Here is a 26,531-nt window from a genome sequence, read left to right as displayed (position 1 = left end):
AGATAGATACAGCAGCACTTACTGTTTACCCTCATTGTTTTACAAGTATTACTTCCAGTGGTCATTCTCTAGTGAAAGTGGAAAGTATGCTCACAGTAAAGGGTTAATTACATTATAGTGTGTTGAAGTAGTCAAATACGGCATTTCCTGCTAGCCACTCAGAGTAAACATCAAGAGGACCATTAGCGAGATTGCAAAACCCATGCCAACACACTGCTTCAAGTACAATAAGCAGCGATGTATATCCTGTCTGCGCAATAAACATACCTGTGTTATAACACAGACGGTTCATATTCATTAAATGAAGAGCAAGGACCAGTGTTACTTATCGTAAGCTTTTCATAAATTCTCTGGACATACTTATTCAAACTGCTGATGAACACTGATGTTTCTTGCCCATTGATTCCTCAAAAAGCTAATCGATAGGGAATTATAAACAGGGTAATTACAGTGCATCAACCGATTGACTTTGATCAGACTGTATGGAAGAATTAAAACATAAAAACAGGATATTGCTCTTTGGGTTTAATGATGAGGTTCAAGGGTTGCAGAGGCAGCGTTTGTAGGGGAGAGTGGGGTAAGTTGAGCCATTTTTTTACATTCAGCATCACTCCATCAAGTGAAATATAGCTTTCTTTGTAACAAAGATATATACATATACTTCAGGATGTTGTGTATCCCTGGAAATGATCAGAATTCATGGTAACATGACATTTTTGAAAACATAGCTTGTCCAAAACAAATTAGATCTCTTGGCACGATTTAGTCCAGGTATGGGGTAGTTGAGCCGTGGGACAGGGTATGTTAAGCCACCTACACAATTTATGTAGTGAATGAAATGTTACCAATACCTTTTTAAAACAATGTCTATCTGTAACGGGTGTCTTAAGGATTAGACCAAGGTGCAGCGGGAACGTGTATACTCATCTTCTTTATTAAATCAAAAGAAGGAAAAAACAAACAAATCATGTATACAAAACAACGAACGACACTAAACAGTCCTGTCATGTGCACAGACACAAAACAGGAAACAACTACCCACAAATCCCATTACAAAAACACCCCTATACATAGGACCTTCAATCAGAGGCAACGAGGAACAGCTGCCTCCAATTGAAGGTCAATCAACAAACCCTAAACATAGAAGTAGAAAACTAGACTGAACATAGAAAAACACTAACCTAGAAGATAGACCAAAAACCCCGGAACACTCTAAACAAACACCCCTCTTACATAATACCATAGCCCAACAAACCCCGAACCACATAAAACAAGCACCCCCTGCCACGTCCTGACCAAACTACAATAACAAATAACCCCTTATACTGGTCAGGACGTGACACTATCTTGATTTTACCCACACACCGCTGCTGTTCATCAATGAGAAAATGTGCAAAATGTAAGCAAAAATCCATCTAGCTCCATCTTATCCCACTGCCGGCCACTGGGCTTCCTCTCTTTACCATATTTGGTAGTGAGTGGAAACGCCAAACAGATACTTCACATTTATACATCCGGTGAAATTCCTGGCTCAATGTTCTAACTGTGGTGGAACTATTAGAATGACATGAAACAACATGGAGTTGCTTTTCAAACAGGACACTAGCATCCTAATCTCAGTAGGGTAGAGTGGGCTGGAGTTGGAGCTGGAATGTGTTCCAGTTTATAAGTCAGAGAGGTAAACTCTGAGTGGAGTGCCCACTGCTTGGAACACACTTACACCATGCAACTAACAGCTGCATGTCTTGGATAAATCCTCGAACTACAATGGTCCTGTGACAATACAGAATTGTGAGTGGAGCTTAATATGTTGAAATACCATGTACTATATGCAAACACATTAAAAAACAAGTTCTGTGAAATGTAGGCTTTTCACTAATAGGTGAGCACATTCATCTAAAGTTTCACCTAAAGTGAAATGGTCAGAATATCCTGGCTAAGGTGGTGGTGACCCCTCCCATGCAGGCCTATTGGGGCTCCTTTAGCCTGCATACTGTGGGTAAACAGACTTACAGTAGGACCTGGTCCTGAGTTTGTTAGTCTACCAGGCACTTTGTCCTGCTATCTGATCACAGAGGTTGTGTTATCACTAACTGAGAGAGAGAGAGAGACTATTTGCTCATTGTTACAACACTGTACATATAACATTTGAAATGTCTCTATTATTTTGAAGCTGTTGTGAGTGTAATGTTAACTGGTCATTTCTTATTGTTTATTTCACCCTTTGTTTATCTATTCCCATTTGCTTTGACAATTTTAACATGTTTTACATGCCAATAAAGGCCTTTGAATTTATTTGAATTGAGAGAGTGAGCGAGAGAGAGAGAGAGATGGAAAGAAGGAGAGAGATAGGGAACGAGAGAGAGGTAATAAGAGAGAGAAGAGAGAGACAGAGACAGAGCGAGAGAGAGTAGCCTCAGTTAACCTCTAGGCTCAATTAACCTCTACAAGCTGTTTTAACCTCATGTCTGTTATGTCAGGTTCCACTTCTCTAGTTGCACTTCCTTTCTCCTACAGAACAATAAGGTTAGGGAGAGCATATTGGTGGGTGGGGGTGGGGGGTGGGGGGGGGGGCAATCTTTGTTACTCCCAAATACTATTTTCCTCTTTGTTACTGTAGTTAGTATTATTGCAGTGAGTATTGTTCCTTGCCATATGTCTTCCACATAAACCTGGCAAGCTAAGCTATACAGTTGTCTACACAAACCAACAGAGGGCAGCCAAGACAACACTGATAAACCAGGACACACCCCCATCCAAGCAGGCCAATGTACTCTCTCATGTGGGTGCATTGCACCCCTTCAGCAAGACTTACTGGAATTGACGCTGTGTGGCTTTGTGTGTAAATAGACTCTCTCATGTGGGTGAGCGGACTTACTGGCATTGAATCTGTGCTTGTAGGTTCTACGTTTAGGTTCTCCTTTTTTGTTCAGTTCATAGAGCACTGATTTCTCGGGCAGTACCTTATTGTCAAGAGATAATCCATATATCTGTAATATAACTTTTAATTTTAGATATGAATTTCCTTTTGTATTTTCCAGGCATGCTCAATTTTCCAGGCACACCTACTCAAACCCTTGATTGAGCAGGTGTGTCCAAACCTTTGACTGGTACTGTATAGATATTACAAATGCTAATATACATAAATCACAGGGTAAAGAGAGAAATATTCAGTGTTAAGATTAATCATGCTTTTTAGTGGACTATTAATTGTACCCTGCTGCCAGTCAAAAGGCTTTTGATCTAAATGTGTTTGAAATTAGAATGTGTGATTTATTTACCCTTTGAGCTTTATTTAAAAATACATTTGGTTTACATATCTGTATTCTGATAATGGCCTCTTCTTTTGTGTACCAAAAGGAAAAAAGAAATGTTCCTGCGTTCGAGGAGACTGCATTCACGGTAAATGTTGCATATGTCGACTCAATCGGAAATGACCTTAAAATTTAAATCGTGCTATTCAACGGACCTTCCATGCTACAGATTGAATCTAGGCCTTAGTCTCCACAGTTGTCCAAAATAAGTTGAATTGAGTCTTGCTTGTGTCATTGCTGACAGCACATAACACTGAATTGAGGAAATTTATACACTTGTGTAACAATAAGTAAATATTTGACATTGAGTTGTAAAATGTTTACTCTTGTGAGTGATAACCTCACTGGCACTCTGTGTAATGACAACCAGTAATACATGTCCTCTCAGATTAAGAATAGTCTCTTTCTGCTGCATTCTCATAACATTGTCAAATCTGTCTCTAAACTCTGATATGACTTATCCATACACACTGAAAACCCATAAACTAGCCGGTCTGCAGGTATTTAAAAAAAAATACATGGTGGGAGTCATGGAGGAGTCACACAAAGACACAGCGATTGGAACCACAAATCTCAAATTTAGACTCATCAGACCAAAGGAGAGATTTCCACCGGTCTACTGTCCATTGATTGTATTTTTTGGCCCAAGCAAGTATTTTCTTCTTATTGGTGTCCTTTAGCAGTGGTTTCTTTGCAGCAATTCGACCATGAAGGCCTAATTCACGCAGTCTCCTCTGAACAGTTGATGTTGAGCTGTGTCTGTTACTTGAACTCTGTGAAGCATTTACTTGACCTGCAATTTCTGAGGCTGGTAACTCTAACACGGAATCCAAACCGGCTGCGAGCGTGCGCCATCGTGCGCTATCGTGCATACATTTATTTTGTCCCCCTACACCAAACGCGATCACGACACGCAGGTTAAAATATCAAAACAAACTCTGAACCAATTACATTAATTTGGGGACAGGTCGAAAAGCATTAAACATGTATGGCAATTTAGCTAAGTTAGCTTGCACTTGCTTGCTAATTTGTCCTATTTAGCTAGCTTGCTGTTGTTATTTTACCTGAAATGCACAAGGTCCTCTACTCCGACAATTAATCTACACATAAAACGGCCAACCAAATCGTTTCTAGTCATCTCTCCTCCTTTCAGGCTTTTTCATCTTTGAACTTATATGGTGATTGGCATCTACACTTTCATAGTATTACCACGACAACCGGCAAAACATTTCATCTTTCTATCACCCATGTAGGTATAACCAGTGAGGAGATGGCACGTGGGTACCTGTTTCTATAAACCAATGAGGAGATGGGAGAGGCAGGACTTGCAGTGTGATCTGCGTCAGAAATAGAAAGGAGTTCTATTTTAGCCCTTGGCATTGCAGATTCTCGTTGGAGCGCGCGAGCAGTGTGGATGCAATAATTGAATAACATGGATTTCAAAATTTATTTTGCGACGCTCGCACACGCGACCTGTCCGGTTTGGTCAGCATGTAATGAACTTATCCTCTGCAGCAGAGGTAACTCTGGGTCTTCCTTTCCTGTGGTGGTCCTCATGAGAGCTAGTTTCATCATAGCGCTTGATGGTTTTTGAGAATGCACTTGAAGAAACTTTCAAGTTCTTGAAATGTTCCACATTGACTGACCTTCATGCCTTAAAGTAATGATGAACTGTCATTTGTCTTTGCTTATTTGAGCTGTTCTTGCTATAATTTGGACTTGGTATTTTACCAAATAGGGCTATCTTCTGTATACCACCCATACCTTGTCACAAAACAACTGATTGTCTCAAACGCGTTAAGAAGGAAAGAAATTCCACAAATGAACTTTGAACAAGACACACATGTTAATTTAAATGCATTCCAGGTGACAACCTCATGAAGCTGGTTGAGAGAATGCCAAGAGTGTGCAAAGCTGTCATCAAGGCAAAGGGTGGCTACTTTGAAGAATCTCAAATATAAAATATATTTTGATTTAGTTAATACTTTTTTGGTTACTACCTGATTCCATATGTGTTACTTCATAGTTTTGATGTCTTTAATATTATTCTACAATGTAGAAAATAGTAAAAATAAAGAAAAACCCTTGAATGAGTAGGTGTTTCCAAACTGAGCTGGCCGCCCGACCAAACTGAGCAATCGGTTGAGAAGAGCCTTGGTCAGGAGGTAACCAAGAACCCGATGAGTTCCTCTGTGGAGATCAGAGAACTTTCCAGAAGGACAGCCATCTCCGCAGCCCCACCAATCAGGCCTTCATGGTAGAGTAACCAGACGGAAGCCACTCAGTAAAAGGCACATGACAGCCCGCTTTGAGTTTGCCAAAAAGCACCTTAAGACCTTAAGCATCATGCTGTGGGGATGTTTTTCAGCGGCAGGGACTGAGACTAGCCAGGATCGAGGCAAAGATGAATGGAGCAAAGTACAGAGAGATCCTTGATGAAAACCTGCTCGAGGATTATTAGTTGTACCCTGCCACCAGTCAAAAGGCCATTTGATCTAACCATTTCTGAGGTCAGTGTGTGATTTTTATTTACACTGAACGTTATTTTAAAACAAATTATGTTTACATATCTGCATTCTTATAATGGTCTCTTCCTTTGTGTTTTCACAAACAAACAGACATGATACAAGGTAAACACTATTTCCATCAACTACACACTCAGAGAAGGATAAAGTACAACCCCTTGGTAAATAGAAGAGCTGAGCAACACTGAATACATAGTCAAATAAAATATATACCTAACATATACAGTGTTATACATAATCTGGCAATATGTGACTCTAAATGACATTGATAGTGTGGACATTTTTACCAAATGAATCAACTGTAAGGCCAAACTGGAACAGCGCTGCAATTTATTTTGACTTCTAGGGCTAGATTCAATCCGTAGCGTGGAAGGCAATGTTCCTGCGACTGCGGAGAGACTGCGTTCACGGTAAACGCTGCATATGTCGACTCAAATGGAAATTACCTTTAAATTACCTTTAAATTGAATCTAGGCCTTAGTCTCCACAGTTGACCAAAATAAGTTGAGTTGAGTCTTGCTTGTGTCATTGCTGACAGCCCACAACACTGAATTGAGCAAATTGATACATTTGTGTAACAATAAGTAAATACTTGACATTGAGTTGTAAAATGTTTACTCTTGTGAGTGGTAACCTCACTGGCACTCTGTGTAATGACAACCAGTAATACATGTCCTCTCAGATTAAGAATAGTCTCTTTCTGCTGCATTCTCATAACATTGTCAAATCTGTCTCTAAACTCTGATATGACTTATCCATACACACTGAATATACATACACTATCCTTCAGAAATGTATTAGAAATATTCCAAAATACAATTAGTGTCCATAATTTGGTGTTTATTTATGTATATTAAATATACAATTAAACAGGCAAAATAATGAATGATTTAAACTATCTGTTCTGCAGGTATTTAAAAAAGTAAGTCATTAGATGTATAGTTTTTCAAAATGTGTGTCATAAACATTGATGAATAAACAGCATTATGATATATCCCACAGGGCACAGGTGTCAATTCAACGTCTATTCCACATTGGTTCAACGCCATTTCATTGAAACGACGTGGAAACAACGTTGATTCAACCAGTGTGTCCCCAGTGGGATGTATCTCTTTGGAAAGTGCCTGTCACTGGCACCTATTGTATGTGGTCAAGGTTAGGATGATTTTGGGGGCTGGGGTTGAGAGAAGCGGTGGCTGTGGTGCTAGCCGGTGTTGAGGTGTCAGATCAGTTGATACGGTTGCCCAGGATGATGGCGTAGACAATGTACAGGACGATGACGGTGATGCCGATACCCAGGGCGGTGTGGTTCAGTATCCGCGCTAGACGAGAATTCTTCTCAGCAATCTGCTGGTGACCCTGGTTGTTGGCGTCTCTAGTCTGAGAGCAGGGAGAGAGGGAGGGAGGGAGGGAGGGAGTAAAGGATGGAGGGAGGGAGGGAGGGATGGAGGGTGGAAGGACGGAGGGTGGAAGCACAGAGGGATGGAAGGACAGAGGGATGGAGGGAGAGAGTGAGAGAGAGTTGTAATTGTTGTAATCGTCATTCAGGAAAAAGAGAGAGAGACTTCAATGGAGAGAGTTCAACGATGATTCAGTGCCATGCTCATATTTGATTGGAGTTATTTCAGGAGTTGCAGTATTAATTCACAAACACAATACTTAGCCAACATGCCAACAAAGTCAGAAAATAAAAACCAAAGAGGGACATTTTTCTCTCCCACTGCAGAGCATCTATAATATATCATATTAATACCTACTAGTGATGGTATAACAACTAGAATGCTGATTTCCTGTGGCCACACCTCAAGCAGCACTAAGTTGAAACAGCTGTGGATGGAGCACAAACATGGAGCTCTCTCCCCTAGCTACAGTCTTAGGAATGGTGCTATATTGTGAGACATATTTTGACACCTGTTATTATTTGTCTTGGGGGAAGAACAAGAGTTGACAGGCGATGTTAAACATTGAGTCAACTAACTGAAGTTTCAGTGTCCCTGACTCTCCTTGCCATTGACTTTACACTATAGACATCTCTGAGCAGCTGACTACAAGAGTCAGTATGAGTCACACACTAAGCAACAGTAAAGCTCTAAGAAAAAGTTGAACAGTATATGTGTGTCACATGTGGTGTTGGATGATTTTCTTTCTCCAAGTTAGGAAGAGTCTTGTGCCAAACAGGAAGTGGCTGTAAAACACAAACAACAGGCACCAAAATACCCACTCAAAGCATTATTGGGAAAGCAGCAGAAGCTAAAATTCTCAGAGTGAAATAAATGTAGCGTTTCTGCCACCTTAGTCCATGTTTACAAAAGAACAACATGACCTCCCACCCCCCTATAAGATCTCTCCCACTCAACAGTGACTGACTCAATTTAATTTAAGTCTCAATTTAATCAACCTCCCCCTAGTCACATGACGTTGTTAACATAGCCTCAATCTGTTTCCGTCCTCTGGTGAAATATTTGAGTTGGTTCCACAGCAGGGCGAGGGTTGACTTAAGGCTTTAGGCAGAGAGGTTCTGTGTTAATTTAGGGTAGTGAGAAGGCCTGCCTGCTATTGTAAACCCTCCTCCTGATTACTGACAGCTGGATCATAATTGTTTCTACACGGCTAGTTGGAGGAGAAGGGCTTGTTGGCTCTCTTAGCACTGGACAGTTGTTGTATTTCTGAAGGTCGGTGTACTTGCGTGTCTTGAATAATTTTCTGGGCACTCCACCAAAAGGTTTTCTTCCATTTCCTTGAGGTTCACAAGATTTCCTCCATCTCATCTGTCTGTCTGTATGCTCTTTTTGCCATGATATTGCAAAACTTGAAATACATATACAGTAGCCTATCCATTTACTAGGCTACTATGTACAATTAAATGAGAGATGTGCTTGGTAATTTGTTGTATGGAATATGAAACCATCACAGCCAGAAAAGGTGAGAAATACTGTATATTCTGGAATACTGTGAATTCTGGAACACTGTATATTCTGCAATGGTTATGAAAATAAAATAAATAGGAAAAATATTCCTATGTTTAGTTATAAGATTGTCTTATTATTTTAGATTCTGAAAATAAAACATATTTTTGCTCTTCTCACTGATGGCAAATAGTTGCGTTCTTGTTAATATGTTTTCCTGTTAAATTTGTCTTATTTTCATCATATCCCCCATTCGCACAAAGTACTCACTTGCAAGCTTGCAATACAGTATTTCAACCACTAGCAGATGTAAGTATGCATGGTCTGAAGTTTGCAGGGAGGTGAGTACATTCTCACGTCAAGTACATTTTTAAAAATAAAACTTGCACATGCACATTTTGGGGTATATTTTGTATGCACGGTTTATAAATGAGGCTTCAGAAACCTACTGGAAGCTTGACTCCATTCACTTACCCACGTAATACTGATTTCCTCAATGGCCTCTATCAGCACTGCAGCATATTGTCCATATGACTCATCATAATCTAATCTGTCGAGCCAGGCTCCTTGAAAACCACATTATATTCAATACCAACTAAAGCCTAAATAAAATATTCTGAACAATTAACTGGTTATTCGAGGGTTTTATAAAATATAAAATACTGTATATGCAATCTGTGATTTGTTCTAAGCAATGTGGCGAGTGCAATTGGACTAAAGTGAACATTTCATGAATTGTTTTTGTGGAGGATCTATAACTGAACACATTGTATGGTGTTTGTGTGTGACCTAATGGAGAGGGAGGGGCAGGATGTGAGATGGGTGATATGTGAGAAAATCCCAAGATCGAACATAATCAGATCATTGTGGGAGTCTGTCTTTCTAATCTCTGTGACATAAAGGGTCTTCTCAGTGACAGTACAGAAATACTGGTGAATAGGCCATCCATTGAGCGACCCAGGGAGCATTTCTATATTTTTTGGGGTCATTTAGCAGACAATCTTATCCGGAGTGACTTTGCACAGGTCCCAGGTGGGAATCAAACCCAGAACCCTGGCATTGCAAGCGCCATGCTCTACCAAATTAGCCACATGGGACTACTATTGATTTACACTGTCAACAGATTTCTGCTCTTCTCTGTAACTGAAGAGAAGGTTGTCAACGTGTAGTCAACTTTGTTCTAAGGGCAGAAAGAATCTGATTGGTTTAGGGAAGAACAAATCCGATTGGTTTCTAAAAGGTCAATGGGCAGAGTTTAACAGATGCACATCTTGAAATCATAGCGGAGGTTTGAACTGAGCATCTTGTAAATAAAACTTTGAGTTAAAAGTTGTAACGTTTTGAAATAATTGTTATGATACAGTAGTCAGACAAATGTGACAACATCTCTTAGACTTGAAGCAAAGAGTAAATTGTAGCAAGCTAGCAGCAACATGCTAAGCTAATCAGAGCAAGCTAGCTAGATAAGCATTTAGCAACCTCTTAGCTACTTATGTTGAATTAATAGATATACAAGTATGTCAGCTAACATTTGTTTTGTTGAAATGTTAAGGTGAAATGAAAAAAATGGACAGTTATGGACAGTTAAAATGCTAAGCTAAACAGAGCTAGTTGGCTAGCAGATATCTATCTCATACTAATGTTAAGTCATAGAATAGAGCTAACCGGCTAATCTGGTTTCCTTGACAATACAGTTGAATAACCCCATTGCGTACATATTTGCGCATCCGTGGCATTCAAACGAGGCTGCAGTTCATAGTCACTTTAATAACTCTACCTACATGTACATAATTACCTCAATTACCTAGACACCATGCCCCCCCGCACATTGACACATTGACACATTGACTCTGTACCGGTACCCCCTGTATATAGCCCCACTATTGTTATTTACTGTTGCACTTTAATTATTTGTTATTAATATCTCTTACTTTTTTAGGGATATTCTTAAAACTGCATTGTTGGTTAAGGGCTTGTAAGCATTTCACTGTCAGGTCTACTACACCTGTTGTATTCGGCGCATGTGACAAATAAAATTTGATTTGATTTATTACTTTTTGGGGGTTCTAAAATAAGGTCAATTGTATGTTACAGAGCAATGTACAGAAGTGCGTTAGCTTAGTAACTACATCCTTTCTTATTCCACTAAGAAATAATCAATGAATCAATATTTACAAGAGTAGACCAAAAACAAACTCTACCAAATTCTACCTAATGTACAGTATGTACATGAGGGTAGAGTAGGGTACTGTCAGTAATGAGATAAGAGGGATGAGTGTGTATAAACAATGGGTGGACAGATAAAGTGGCTATCAAAGGGTTAACTGAAACAATGCTGTTGATATTTTCATTGACAGCTAAGTCTCTACACTTCACCTAAAATATGACAGAAACATTTGGAGTGTGGACTGTATTAATTGGAGAATTACTTGGAGTGGAACACAGAAGTTGTGTGGTTTGATGCACCTGGGCTCTCCCTTAAATTATTCTCCCTTAAATTACCTCATTCTCAGCCACTTTCCCTTTTCACCACATGTTGCTTATAGGTTCAGTTTAACACATACTGGATTCATGCCACTAACGGTCCTGCTTACAAAGGAGCTGTGTTCGACAATGTTTCAAATTCATAGATTCGTTAGTTGTAATTGTGATTGGTTATGTTTTTCTAGTCTAAGGCATGGCCACTATAACTTATTTTCCGCATCTCTGTTTCCTCAAAGTGCACTCTGTGACGTTAAACACAAAAAATCTGAGCCTAAAAGACAAACTGATAAAAAAGAATGTCATAAACGGATGTCTGAGATAAAGCAAACAGCCAAATGTTGAAGTACCATTCTCAACATGTCATGACAGTCACAATAAAGATATCATTCACAATGAAGTTCAGGGTTTAGAGCAAATACCAACAGCGTAAGCAACATCCTCTTTGGACCTGTGGTAATGGCCCTATTCATTCCCAACAACCCATGGGGCCCAGATAGGGGACGCTTCATAAAAGGAGGCTGGGGTATCCTAGCAAGTGGGGTTAATATAGTTAGTGTGTGTAATCATTTTCTGATAATGCCAGAGTACAGTATAAATAATATTAAAATAATAACTGTGTAAGCACCGTTTTCTTCAGAATGTTACAAAGACAGGAAAATATGCTTAATGGATTACTAAATGAACTTGAAACTTGTCAAGGGAAACAACAGACAAGCGACTCCTTTTGAAGACAATTGCCAGGAAATTGTGTGCAATCTCCAAAAGGGATCTGTTCATCGTCCTGTCCTTATTTCATGGCAAATCACGCTACAACATTTCAAAACATACTGACTGGAAAACACACAGCCTGCGACACACAGACACAAATCTAAAAACACTTTCAGCCGTAGACACGTAACCACACATAAGCACGAGCACACACACAAGCACGAGCACACACATACAGACAAGCACGAGCACACACACACACACACACACACAGACACGCAAACAAGCTCTCACACACACACACACTCTCTCACACACACACACACACACACACACACACACACACACACACACACACACACACACACACACACACACACACACACACACACACACACACACACTAGCATGAGCACGCGCACACGAGCACACACACAAGCACGAGCGCACACACACACACACAATAGCTTCTTTCTGCTCTCTGATTACGCCCTCTTGTCCGCCATGTTAGAAAGGCCCCACTGTGTGAATGTTGAATTTCCTGTTGCACTCCCCTCCCCAGGCCTGTACCTCTGTTGACCCTCCCACAGGCTTTTTCCCCTCCTCCTTCCCCTACCAGATAACCTGGCGCAAATCCCAAACACAACAGACCCTAAGCTCAGCTATAAGGCAACTCCCCCTCTCGCGGGTTAGGCCAGGAAAAACATGCTGAAATGTGGAAAATCCTATAAATCAAAACATAACAATATCCTGCATAGATTTCCAACTAACCTCAAACAATCCAAACTCAATAAAATAGGGAATGCAACTATCTACAGTGCATTCAGAATGTATTCAGACCCCTTCACTTTTTCCACATTATTTACATTACAGCCTTATTCTAAAATGGATTAAATACAACATTTTCCTCATCAATCTACACACAATACCCCATAATGACAAAGTGAAAACAGGTTTAGAAATTTTGCAAATTTATTACAAATAAAAAATAGAAATACCTTATTTACATAAGTATTCAGACCCTTTACTATCTGACTCCAAATTGAGCTCAGGTGCATCCTGTTTCCATTGATCATCCTTGAGATGTTTCTACAACTTGATTGGAGTCCACCTGTGGTAAATTCAATTGATTGGACATGATTTGGAAAGGCACACACCTGTCTATATAAGATCCCACAGTTGACAGTGCATGTCAGAGCAGAATTGTTCTGAGACAGGATGGTGTCGAGGCACAGATCTGGGGAAGGGTACCAAAACAATTCTACAGCAATGAAGGTCCCTGAGAACACAATGGCCTCCATCATTCTTAAATGGAAGAAGTTTGGAGCCACCAAGACTCTTCCTAGAGCTGGCCGCCCGAACAAACTGAGCAATCGGGGGAGAAGGGCCTTCATCAGGGAGGCAACCAAGAACCCGATGGTAACTCTGACAGAGTTCCAGAGCTCCTCTGTGGAGATGGGAGAACCTTCCAGAAGGGCAATCATTTCTGCAGCACTCCACCAATCAGGCCTTTTTGGAAGCCACTGTCATAGTGTTGTATGTAGGTGGCAGGGAAGTCAGGCGCAGGAGAAACGAACTTGGTTAAACTGGAGTATTTTAATTAACAACAAAAAAATAAATCCAAAACCAAAGTACACAAATAACACCGATACAAAATACACGTGTCCATAACTCACAAACAATCACCGACAAGGACATGAGGGAAAACAGATGGTTAAATACACAACATGTAATGAATGGGATTGGACCAGGTGTGTAGGAAGACAAGACAAATTACTACTAGAGCTGGCCCGCCGGTATTATACAGCGCATTCACCGCTAATACTACGAATCCCATAATGCTCTGCTGTTGTTTTCACGCGCCAATCAGGACAGGACCCAGAAACGCCCTCTCCTCTGTGACAGTAGTCATAGCAACATAGACGCTACAACTGTCAGCGCGCTATCCCTTCCCAAAAATGGCGAAAAGAAAGGCAGAAAACAGGAGCTTTCTGGACAAGTGGGAGGCAGAATATCTGTTTACATATGTAAAAGACAAACCTTTTTGTCTTGTTTGTGGAGTCAACGTGGCTGTAAGTAAGGAGTACAACATTAGACGACACTATGAAACGAAACACCATGACAAATACAAGGACCTGGACATGACTCAAAGGAGCCAGAAAGTAGAGGAGATGAAAAGAAGTTTGGTTTCACAACAGAATATGTTCAAAAAAGCCACATCACAAAGTGAGGCTGCTGTAAAGGCTAGTTATATAGTGGCAGCAGAGATCGCAAAATCAGCCCGGCCCTTTAATGAGGGAGAGTTCGTGAAAAAGTGCATGATGAAAGTTTGTGACCTCGTATGCTCAGAGAAAAAGCAAGCATTTTCAAACGTGAGCCTGAGCAGGAACACAGTAGCTGATCACACATGTGATCTTGCCACCAATCTGTATGACCAGCTGATGGAAAAGGGAAAAGATGTGTAACTGAAATAAAGCTGCCGTGGGATAAACTCGTTGGATTAACGACAGATGGTGCGCCAGCGATGTGCGGTAAAAAGAGTGGACTGGTGGGCATGGTTCGGGAGAAGATGCGGGAAGAGAACTGTGCAGGTGAGCTAACTGTTTACCACTGCATCATACATCAGGAATCACTGTGTGCCAAAGCCCTAAAGATGGAACATGTTATGACCACAGTAACACAGGTAGTTAACTTTATAAGAGCCAAAGGTCTGAATCACCGCCAGTTTAAATTTTTTCTAGAGGAGTGTGGTTCGGAATACGCAGACGTGCCGTATCACACAGAGGTGAGATGGCTAAGCAGAGGAAAAGTACTGAACAGATGTTTCGAGCTGCGTGAGGAAATATGTCAATTCCTGGAAACCAAAGGGAAGGATACAGCAGAGCTCCGGGAGCAAAAGTTCTGTGTGAGCTGGCCTTTCTCTGTGACATCTCGAGCCATCTCGATGCGCTAAACCTGCAGCTTCAGGGGCGGGGGCGCATCATCACAGACATGTACGCTGCAGTGAGGGCCTTTAAAACTAAACTGTGCCTGTGGGAGAATCAGATGCTGCAAGGAAACCCTTGCCATTTTCCCTGCTGCCAAACCATAAAAGCGCAGATCTCTACCGCCGTGTTCCCATGCGCACAGTTTGCTGAAAAACTCAGTGTTCTCGCCGCTGAGTTTAGCCGGCGATTTGCCGACTTCGATGTCCAGAAATGTAGGTTTGAACTGCTTAGTAATCCCTTCGCAGTTGATGTGGAAAATGCACCAACCAACATCCAAATGGAGCTGATTGAACTCCAGTGCAACGACACGCTGAAGTCAAAGTATGATGCTGTGGGCGCCGCACAGTTTCCACGGTTCATCCCTGACACAATGCCTCAGCTCCGCACCCAAGCTGCTCAGATGCTCTCCATGTTCGGCAGCACTTATCTATGCGAGCAACTTTTCTCCTCAATGAAGATGACCAAAACAACTCACAGGAGACGTCTGACTGATGAACACCTTCGCTCGATACTGAGGATTTCTTCAGCTCAGAGCCTGAGCCCAGACATTGATGAACTAGCATCCAAGAAGAGATGCCAGGTATCTGGCTTGGGCACATCAGATTAGATCAGTGTGCAATAATTAACGTTTTCTTTGTGCACTTTTTCTTGCTACAAGGCATGGGCTTGAATGGTTGATTGATTTATTATCATTTTATTTGTAAAATTATTAGCCAGTGGAAAAAGTTTATTTTGGTATTTAAATCAGAAGGCTGCAAATAGAAAAGAGGCATACGATTTTTATTTAAATTTTATTTATTTAATAAATGAATGCCATTGATGTGTTTTTTCATTTGAAATTCGATTTTACATGTCTCCACAATTAAATTATATATTGTATGGTAATAAGCGATGCTTGTTCCATATTCAATGTTAAAGCAAAACTTGTTTGGGTCCATATTAAAAGGTTCATTTGTTCAATGTTGGCCCGTGACTTTGTTCAGGTTTTACATTTTGGCCCACTGGGTATTTGAGTTTGACACCCCTGCTGTAATCACTGCCAAAAGTGCTTCAACAAAGTACTGAGTAAAGGGTCTGAATACTTATGTAAATGTGATATTTCTGTTTTTTATTTGTTATAAATTTACAAAAAATTCCCCAAAACATTTTTTCTTTGTCATTATGGGTTATTGTGTGTAGATTGATGGGGGGAAAAACTATTTAATCCATTTTAGAATAACGCTGTAATGTAACAAAATGTGGAAAAAGTTAAGGGGTCTGAATACTTTCCGAATGCACTGTATGTAATCCAAGGGAATCATTTCCACAACAGTAGCCGGCAGGAAATAGGAAGTCATAATTTCCCCAGCTTTCTCATACAGGACATAACTCCATACCTCCTTTTCTTTCTACATTTATTTTTAAGGAAGAAACAATGTACAGTAACACATTCTTTGGAACATACATTTTCCTAGATACATAACTTCTTTCTATCTCTCCCTGTCTGGGAATAGTTTTAAGATGGGCCGGTAGTGTACTCTATGTGAGTGGGCATTAAGTGTAAGTGCAAGTCAGACAGAGCTGCTGACTGGGAGAGACAGAAGAGAAAACTGTGTTTGCAGTGCGGCTTGTCACCTCTGTACGCAGTGCCCACCAAACACTGGCAACTGCAGCTTGCCGCAACTGAGTCAGGGTGGGAAGGGCTCGGGGTGGGATAGTCATGCCCAAGCTCTCTGGCAGAGCGTCAAGTAGCCTCTTAGAGAGATAATACACCACTCACCCATTATGTCTCCTCCAGGTCTGAACTGGGTGTGGTCATGCCTACTCTCTCAACTGTTTACTATAAGTAGGCCATTATTCCATTATATTTATCACAATTTCTATTCTAGTTAGTGCATTATCTTTTACCAGATCTAATGTGTTATAATCTCCTACATTAATTTCACATTTCCACAAACTTCAAAGTGTTTCCTTTCAAATAGTACCAGTAATATACATATCCTTGCTTCAGGTCAAGAGCTACAGGCAGTTAGATTTGGGTATGTCATTTTAGATGAAAATGGGAAAAAAGGGTCAGATCCTTAAGAGGTTTAAAGCATCAAATCAAACCTAGGTCTGACAGATTGATTCCAGAGTGTCTTCTGGATGCCTTCATGCTGTCTGTCCCCAGATAGCCTTTTCAGTTGTGTAAAACTGGAGAGAAAAAAAACTACAGAAACAACAGTCTGTTGTTTGTGTTGATACCCAAAAGATAAGGAGGCATGAATTTGTTTTCCCAATGACTTTAGGGTGTTGTACAGATAAGAATCAGCTCTGGTTGCTTCAGTTTAGGAGAAAATGGAACATAACTTTATGGCAATGAGTCATGGATATGAGATTACAAGAGCATGCCAAGATGATCCACTCTGTGATGTGGGTCGTTCCACCAAAAATGTTTTAAACCTAATTTTAACATTATGTCATAATGAGCACATGTTCAACTTAATATAAAACATGTTTTCCCACCTCAAGGTTAAATAAAAAAAATACTATAGTAAGTGATGTAAGAATATTTGAAGATAAGTACACAACGCAGAGGATTAAAGGTCAAGAGGGAAATAATGATCAATGGAAATAGCTGTTTTTCTGTAATAGGGAAACATTGATTAATGGGTCAGAGACATGGATGGAATTTCAGTCCGGGACTCATAGCTACATGTGGAAAGTTCTAATTGGTTCAAATTTTCTATACATTGAGCCTGAAACGAGCTACTTGTTATTTGGCCATTGGCCCAATTTTACTGCAAGGAATTCTAAATGGTTAACCACAGGCTAGGGTTGGGTCCTGTTACATCCTGTCTCTTTGTTCTGTGGAGAATCACTGAGGACAGGGAAGAAGGAACATCTGTCATCTACTTTCCAGCATAACAACTATGACGTGTTCTTTTTTTTTGTTGCTTTGGGGTCTGTGTTATTGAAGAATAACATCAACTGCTAACAGTGCCTATTAATATACTTTAAGTGCCAACAGGTATGATCGTTACACTGTAAATCCCCTTGTTACATGGGAAATGGAAGTTTGTTGTGTTCAACAGGGAGGGGCAATTGAATGCAAGCTTCACAATGTTTATTATTATTGTGAAAACATTTCTAGCCTGTCTATCTATGTGTAACACTGTTGACCTGTTATGCTCAACCCACTCAGTTTTCCACCACAAAACACCAGAATATGGTCAAAAAGAGTAGACGAGCTCATCTGCTTTTACACAATTATTTGACTATTAGATGTTCAATGTTTCTTTTGAAAATAATATTTAAAAAGGAATAGTTTCACCATATTAAAACGAGAGGCTATGTAACAGGCTTGACCTTTAAATGAGGGACAGGTTGTTGTTTTTTTCTCCCTTAAAATGAATTACTAATCACAAAATAAATAATCATCTACAGAAATGACGTTGTGAAAGTAACAAAATAGTTAGAGCTTTATAATGGTGAAAAATTTGAGAGATGTTGGCGTTAAGTGCGTTAAAATGCACAGAGAGACGGGTCAAAACGCAGAAAATGTGCGCTTTAGCAAGTCTTTATTTATATATAAAATGTTATTTATTGAATATTCCATGCGGCCCCAAAAGTAATTATTTATCATGAGAGGGCCATAAACAATAACTAGTAATTCTACATACTCAAAGAAAGGTTAACATCTCACCTTTCTGGCAAAAATAGTTGCTGAAGTGTAGTCACTTTTGAGGACATAAGCTCAAGTACAAACACAGTACAAATATGAAAATAGGAAATATTTGACAGTATATAATAGCTCTTGACTTGCCCAGGAGAGGAGGAACTTTACTGCGTGAATATGTCTATGATGGATGTGGATGAAGTGAATTCACCAGCACATTGTTCAACCTCAGTTGATGTTGTTTTTACATTTGAAGTCATCCACTGGGTTTTGATACTTGATAATAAGCCACTGTCTCATTGTAAATAAAGATGCCCATAATAACATCTTAGAGGTCTTCAACCTCCTTTCTCTCTTTACCAGGCTTTGACCCAGATGTTTCCACCATTACCCACATTGATCTATATGAGTCATACCTGGTCAACAATTAGCTGTCTATCCTGATATGCGTTTGTAATCCCAGTAAGTAAGTAAAGAGACTTGCTATGTGCCCACAAAATGAGGTGGAAACTGAGATGTATTTCCTAACCTCCTGCCAATCGTATGACCATATTAGAAATACATATTTCCCTCAGATTACACAGACCCACAAAGAATTTGAAAACAAATCCACAGTGTACAATCTGTAAAATACCACAGTGTGCAATCATAGCAGCAAGATTTGTGACCTGTTGCCAAAAGAAAAGGGCAACCAGTGAAAAACACACATCATTGTAAATACAACCTATATTTATGTTTTATTTATTTTCCCTTTTGTACTTTAACTATTTGCACATCATTACAACACTGTACATAGACATAATGACATTTTAAATGTCTTTATTCTTTTGTAACTTTTGTAAGTGTAATGTTTACTGTACATTTTTTATTGTCTATTCAACTTTTGTTTATTATCTATTTAACTGGCTTTGGCAATTTAAACATATGTTTCCCATGCCAATAAAGCCCCTTAAATTGAAATTGACTTGGATAGACCAGGGTTTCCAGCCCTTTCCTACCCCTCTTCTCAGTGTGTCTGTCCATTAGAGGGTGAGGTTTGGCAAAGGACAAGATGGAGGGTTGTTGGAGTTCTCCTTTCGTCTTCTGCAATTTGATAATCCCAGAATACCTTTTAAATGTTGAATACCTCCCCCTCTTACGTCACTGACAGTCAAGGCACCCGCATCATCACCCATATTCCGGGAAGGGTCCCTCCCTTTCTTACACACTCTCCCCGATTCCCACTCCGCTCCCCATCTCCCCTCCCCAGATCCCATTTAACCAACCTATCCTCAGGACCTTATTCAAAACAGAACTCAAGACTGTGAGACACCCACACTGTAAGGCCAAAACTATCACAAACATGTCCCTCTCCCCAGCTATGCAGCCCACCACCAAGTCAAAAGTCAGATCACTGACTCTAAAGAGAGAGAGAGAGAGAGAGAGGCGGGCCCTTATTTAAACAAAACCGGTAACTGGGTTTCTTGGATAATGCTAAAAAAAGACTAGAGTGAGAAATACACTACTGACTACTCTACAAAATGAAACAAGTTATGTTCTGTGGATTATTTGGGATACAGCTCTACTAGAAACACATTTGTCTACATTACATTTGAATACTCTTAAAACAGCAATAAAAGTCCCACTCACCGAGATGGAGTAGATAAGTGCAGCAATGCCAAGTGGCAGGCAGCAGCACAGCATGGTGAAAATGGAGTAGCCCAGGTAGTCTGGCAGAGGGTAAGGCAGAGCTCCATGGGTAACAAACACCGTAGGCTGGACTGTGACGGTGGACTGGGGGTACTGTCCCGGGGGGTACTGTCCCTGGTGGTATGGCTGGCTGTAAGGGGCCCCGGGAGCTCCTCCATACTGTGGCGGTGGTGCGTAGCCCTGGGGATTGGGGGGGTAGCCTGCTGGTGCTTGGTAGCCTGCTGGTGCGGGGTATCCTGCGTTGGGGTACTGGGGGTGGTCCTGGTAGGGTGGAGGAGCTGGTTGTCCCATCCCAGACTTCTCATCTGGGTTCCAGCCTGGTGGTGGGGCGTTTGGCATCTTGTTGGGATCCATTTTTTTGTGCTGTTGGTGATTTGTTTCCCTTTTATCTTTCTTCTCTCTTTCTTTATTTTGTGCCTCCTCTCAATCTCTCCAAGCGTTCTTATGTGTCTCTCTTCCTAAACTGTCTGCCTGCCTACAAGCTGAGTAAAGCAAGCAATTACACTCTCTATTCCCCTCCCCTGTCCGTCCCTGGCAGCTCAATAGGCTTAGAGGAGGCCTGTGTGGGTGAGCTGACAGGGAACGGTTAGGGGTGGGGAAAGACTGAGTAGCTGACTGGAGTCAAATAACAACTCTAGCGGTCAGGCAGAAATGCTGTCCATCTAATGCGGAGGTACCATAGTCTGGATAGGAGTTGGGCGCAACCCCATGGTGATATTTTGAACTACACCAGTAACAGTCACATTGAATTATTGTACTTATTGATGACTCATCAGTGCAAATGTTCAGAGAAATTCAAGTACTTATTTTCTTTGATATGCAAAACTGTACATTTGATACTGTAATAAGGTAAAACTATAACAAAAGAGATCCTTAAAGGATTTATTTATGGTAAGTAAACACAGGAAAAAAACAGCAAAGACTGTTGATTGAAGAATAAGAAGATAAAGTAACAAAGATAATGTAACAAGATAATGTATCATAATGACAATATAACATCATAATGTAACAAACAGTAATACTACAAGACAATGTAGCATTGATAATGTAACAAGATAATGTAACATAAATGACAATGCAACAAGACAATGTAATATTATAATGCAGAAAAAAAGAATGTAACATAGGTGAAAATGCAACAAGATAATGTAACATAAATAGATAGGTCCAGTTGGCCTGCTGGACAGATAGGACCGCACGGACGGCCAGATGAGACCAGTCGGCCATCCAGCCAAATGGGACCAGTCGGCCGGCCAGGTAAGTAGGTATGGTGTAATGGAAATTATATGATTAAAGGTTTGACTAAATGATTTCACTCAGAAACCTTATAACCTGTTGAAATGTATTCGAAATAAGGCTATAATTATGGGTTAAAAACTCTATTCCAATACTGTGTGTGAGAAAGACACTGTAACCACTTCAAAAAATGAGCAGGGCAGAGTTGATAAGACAACCTTGGGAAAGGAACAGGAGAAGAGGCCTCCTTAAGTTAGGGAGAGAAACAACGGCCTGGGAACAGTTAGGCTGGCAAAAGATAAGGAGACAGGTGGTCTGGGTACTGTGGAAAAATAGGAGACAGGTGGTCTGGGTACTGTGGAAAAATAGGAGACAGGTGGTCTGGGTACTGTGGAAAAATACAGCCGCCTAAAGCTGGGTGGAGTTCTCTACTGGTGTGTGTGTGTGTGTGTGTGTGTGTGTGTGTGTGTGTGTGTGTGTGTGTTAATATAAAAGGCTTTGTACATTGTAAGGACTTTCAGAGCTCTCATAAATAAACGTTTTGACCCTTTTAGGCTGGCTATCCGTCTGCTTCATTCAACCAGAATCTTACACAATCTGGTGGGGTAGACTGAGTAGTTTAATTGAAGTTCGGTTTAAGAACATTGATAACTTAATTCACGTAACAATTTGGTCCTTCGAGCCGGATTCCAAAATCTGTCCCTGTCTTCCTAAGGTAACACACCGAAAACCGTGCACGGGCGGGTCATTGACTCGTGAATCAAAGACCTGTCCCCTGAAATTGGGGTTCCATAACAGGCCAGTAAATATCTAAGGACGACAGGGATGGTGACGGAATCCAACCTACATTGCTTTTCCCAGCCTACAAGACAAAGGTCAGTAAATCTTTATATATGCGGATTTGGGGAATAATACCTAAATGATTGCATGGAGTGGAGAAGGAAGTTAGTGTAGTCTAGGTGTTAAACGGCGAAATATCCGTTCCCGGTAGGGCATACTAACCTGGTGACCTGTCTTCAGAATATGGTATAGAGAACCCTGATATAGGCAGTATTCTATGCGATTGAAAGAGAGGAATTGGGTGTAGAGCCATCCTAGGCAACGAAGCGGGGTCCGTAATGACCCTAGGTATCTGTGGCCACAACCAATGTAAACTATCTAATGTTGAGGCCTAAGCGTTAATGGCCTATTTATCTATTGGTCCATGTAACTGTTGACAATAATATCTCGTATCTCACTCCGCTATATTAGGTTTGCCTTCTTCCATAGAATAGTCAGACCAAGTTTTTGCACCCGGTTAGGTCTCAACTACCCTCCCCGCTAATATACTCTAGATCAGTTATCCGTTAGATCTCAGTACATTAGCCTGCCTAATGTATATTGACCAATTGAACCTCTCTGTGCTAGGCGGGACGAATTCGTCCCATCTACGCAACAGCCAGTTGAATCCCGTGGCGCGATTTTTAAATACCTTAGAAATGCTATTACTTCAATTTCTCAAACATATGACTATTTTACAGCATTTTAAAGACAAGACTCTTGTTAATCTAACCACACTGTCCGATTTCAAAAAGGCTTTACAACGAAAGCAAAACATTAGATTATGTCAGCAGAGTACCCAGACAGAAATAATCAGACACCCATTTTTCAAGCTAGCATATAATGTCACATAAACCCAGAAGACAGCTAAATGCAGCACTAACCTTTGATGATCTTCATCAGATGACAATCCTAGGACATTATGTTATACAATACATGCATGTTTTGTTCAATCAAGTTCATATTTATATCAAAACCAACTTTTTACATTAGCATGTGACGTTCAGAACTAGCATGCCCCCCGCAAACTTCCGGGGAATTTACTAACAATTTACTAAATTACTCACGATAAACGTTCACAAAAAACATAACAATTATTTTAAGAATTATAGATACAGAACTCCTTTGTGCAATCGAGGTGTCCGATTTTAAAATAGCTTTTTGGTGAAGGCACATTTTGCAATATTCTCAGTAGATAGCCCAGCCATCACGGCTAGCCATTTAGACACCGACCAAGTTTAGCCCTGACCAAAGTCAGATTTACTATTACAAAAGTTTGATTACCTTTGTTGTCTTGTTCAGAATGCACTCCCAGGACTGCTACTTCAATAACAAATGTTGGTTTGGTCCAAAATAATCCATCGTTATATCCAAATCGTGGCGTTTTGTTCGTGCGTTCCAGACACTATCCTAAAGGGTAAATCAGGGTTACGAGCATGGCGCAATTCGTGACAAAAAAATTCTAAATATTCCATTACCGTACTTCGAAGCATGTCAACCGCTGTTTAAAATCAATTTTTATGCAATTTATCTCGTAAAATAGTGATAATATTCCGACCGGGAATCTCCTTTTCGGTAAACAGAGGAAAAAACACAAAGACGGGGGCGGCCAGTGCACGCGCCTAAGCCCACTGTCCCTTGATCGGCCACTTGAGAAAGGCGATAATGTGTTTCAGCCTGGGGCTGGAATGACGACATTCAGGTTTTTCCCGGGCTCTGAGAGCCTATTGGAGCCGTGGGAAGTGTCACGTTACCGCAGAGATCCTAAGTTTTGGAAAGAGATGTCAAAGAAAGACAATAAATGGTCAGACAGGCCACTTCCTGTAAAGGAATCTCTCAGGTTTTGACCTGCCATTTGAGTTCTGTTATACTCACAGACACCATTCAAACAGGTTTAGAAACTTTGGAGTGTTTTCTATCCAAAGCCAATAATTATATGCATATTCTAGTTACTGGGCAGGAGTAGTAACCAGATTAAATCGGGTCCGTTTTTTATCCAGCCGTGTCAATACTGCCCCCTACCCTCAACAGGTTAACGAGAGTCTTGTCTTTAAAATTGTGTAAAATAGTCATATGTTTGAGAAATTGAAGTTATAGCTTTTTTGAGGTATTTGTATTTCGCGCCACACAATTCCACTGGCTGTTGACTAGGTGGGACGCAAACGTCCCACCTTGCCCAGGGAGCTTAAAGTGGTTACACTATGACAGCACTCATGTTGCTGTGGAAGTGGAGCTACTTCCACAAGACCAGACATTGTTCAGAGAAAGGTGGAGCCCTATGTATCTCTCGCCAGGGAGCCTTCAGAAAGGTGGGAGGACATGGGCCAGTGGGTGTCACAGGGGAGGAAAATCCAGACTGGGTAGACAGGGCCTTCCCTGTAGCTCAGTTGGTAGAGCATGGTGTTTGCAACACCAGGGTTGTGGGTTCGATTCCCACGGGGGGCCAGCACAGAAAAAAAAAAATGTATGAGTTGTATGAAATGTATGCATTCACTACTGTAAGTCGCTCTGGATAAGAGCATCTGCTAAATGACTAAAATGTAAAATGTACACATGATTAGTGGAGATCAACACAGTCCCTCACCTGATAGGTATCGCAAGAAGCTAAATTGGAGAGCTAATAGTGTTCCTTCTGTACACCTAGAAGCCACAATATCTTAAAGGGGTATACACACATATGGGATCTTAGAAGTTATACACACAGGGAATCTTTGAAGTTTTGTTTTTTGAGTTTTAATTAAACACGTGAAATTCTTTTGATAGGGAATGTTCTAGGAACCCGGGATACAAAATGTAGATAAAGTTCTTAGCTTTCATTTGTCTAATGGAGTAAGAAACACGGTTCTGAAAGGGTGGTATGACTTTTGACCCCTCTGGTGACTTTTCCTTTGCGGTCTGATCAGCCGCATTGAAAAGCCATTTGGATAGTGAATTTAAGGTCATTTGTGATACTGACTTTAACCTGTTAGGGCTGGATAAAAAACGGACCCGATTTAATCTGGTTACTACTCCTGCCCAGTAACTAGAATATGCATATAATTATTAGCTTTGGATAGAAAACACTCCAAAGTTTCTAAAGCTGTTTGAATGGTGTCTGTGAGTATAACAGAACTGAAATGGCAGGTCAAAACCTGAGAAGATTCTGTACAGGAAGTACCCTGTCTGACCATTTCTTGGCCTTCTTTGCCATCTCTATCCATTACAAAGGATCTCTGCTGTTACGTGACACTTCCTACGACTGCCATAGGCTCTCAGAAGGCGGCAAAAAGCTGAATCGTGGCTTTGCAGGCTCTGGCTGAAAAAAAGTAGCGCGTTTGGGTAGTGGCTGGTTACAGTACTGTGAGACTCAGGCTCGTGCCCGCGTCGACCGAAAGCTTTGTTTTCTTTCCTCTGTTTACCTAAACGGAGATTCCCGGTCGGAATATTATCGCTTTTTTACGAGAAAAATGGCATAAAAATGGATTTTAAACAGCGGTTGACATGCTTCGAAGTACGGTAATGGAATATTTAGAATTTTTTTGTCACGAATTGCGCCATGCTCGTAACCCTGATTTACCATTTCGGATAGTGTCTGGAACGCACGAACAAAACGCCGCTATTTGGATATAACGATGGATTATTTTGGACCAAACCAACATTTGTTATTGAAGTAGCAGTCCTGGGAGTGCATTCTGAACAAGACAACAAAGGTAATCAAACTTTTGTAATAGTAAATCTGACTTTGGTCAGGGCTAAACTTGGTGGGTGTCTAAATGGCTAGACGTGATGGCTGGGCTATCTACTGAGAATATTGCAAAATGTGCTTTCACCGAAAAGCTATTTTAAAATCGGATACCTCGATTGCACAAAGGAGTTCTGTATCTATAATTCTTAAAATAATTGTTATGTTTTTTGTGAACGTTTATCGTGAGTAATTTAGTAAATTGTTAGTAAATTCCCCGGAAGTTTGTGGGGGGTATGCTACTTCTGAACGTCAAATGCTAATGTAAAAAGCTGTTTTTTGATATAAATATGAACTTGATTGAACAAAACATGCATGTATTGTATAACATAATGTCCTAGGATTGTCATCTGATGAAGATCATCAAAGGTTAGTGCTGCATTTAGCTGTCTTCTGGGTTTATGTGACATTATATGCTAGCTTGAAAAATGGGTGTCTGATTATTTCTGGCTGGGTACTCTGCTGACATAATCTAATGTTTTGCTTTCGTTGTAAAGCCTTTTTG

General features: G+C 40.6%; 1 protein-coding gene across 1 annotated transcript; it reads right to left on the bottom strand.

Moving 5' to 3' along the window:
• Positions 1 to 6,662: 6,662 nt before the first annotated feature.
• LOC106577754 (uncharacterized) lies at positions 6,663 to 20,808 on the bottom strand. The gene is made up of 2 exons (XM_014156076.3): positions 20,191 to 20,808; positions 6,663 to 7,219 (listed from the first exon to the last, which is right to left on the bottom strand). Exons 1-2 carry the CDS (start codon positions 20,602 to 20,604, stop codon positions 7,067 to 7,069), a joined length of 567 nt encoding a protein of 188 aa, XP_014011551.1. The 5' UTR covers positions 20,605 to 20,808; the 3' UTR covers positions 6,663 to 7,066.
• Positions 20,809 to 26,531: the final 5,723 nt, after the last annotated feature.

The sequence above is a fragment of the Salmo salar genome, chromosome 02 (genome assembly GCF_965601325.2).
Source record: "Salmo salar chromosome 02, fSalSal1, whole genome shotgun sequence".
NCBI classification, from domain to species: Eukaryota; Metazoa; Chordata; class Actinopteri; order Salmoniformes; family Salmonidae; genus Salmo; species Salmo salar.
Note: the sequence above shows the minus strand (reverse complement) of the source record. Positions and strands in the feature narration are given on the sequence as shown.

What these genes read in the sequence shown, in the direction of transcription:
- LOC106577754 (XM_014156076.3), bottom strand. Translation starts at nt 20,604, where the DNA reads ATGGATCCCAACAAGATGCCAAACGCCCCACCACCAGGCTGGAACCCA. An exon ending in CACTTATCTACTCCATCTCG is followed by an intron (nt 7,220 to 20,190) that starts GTGAGTGGGACT and finishes CCCTGCTCTCAG; the next exon opens with ACTAGAGACGCCAACAACCA.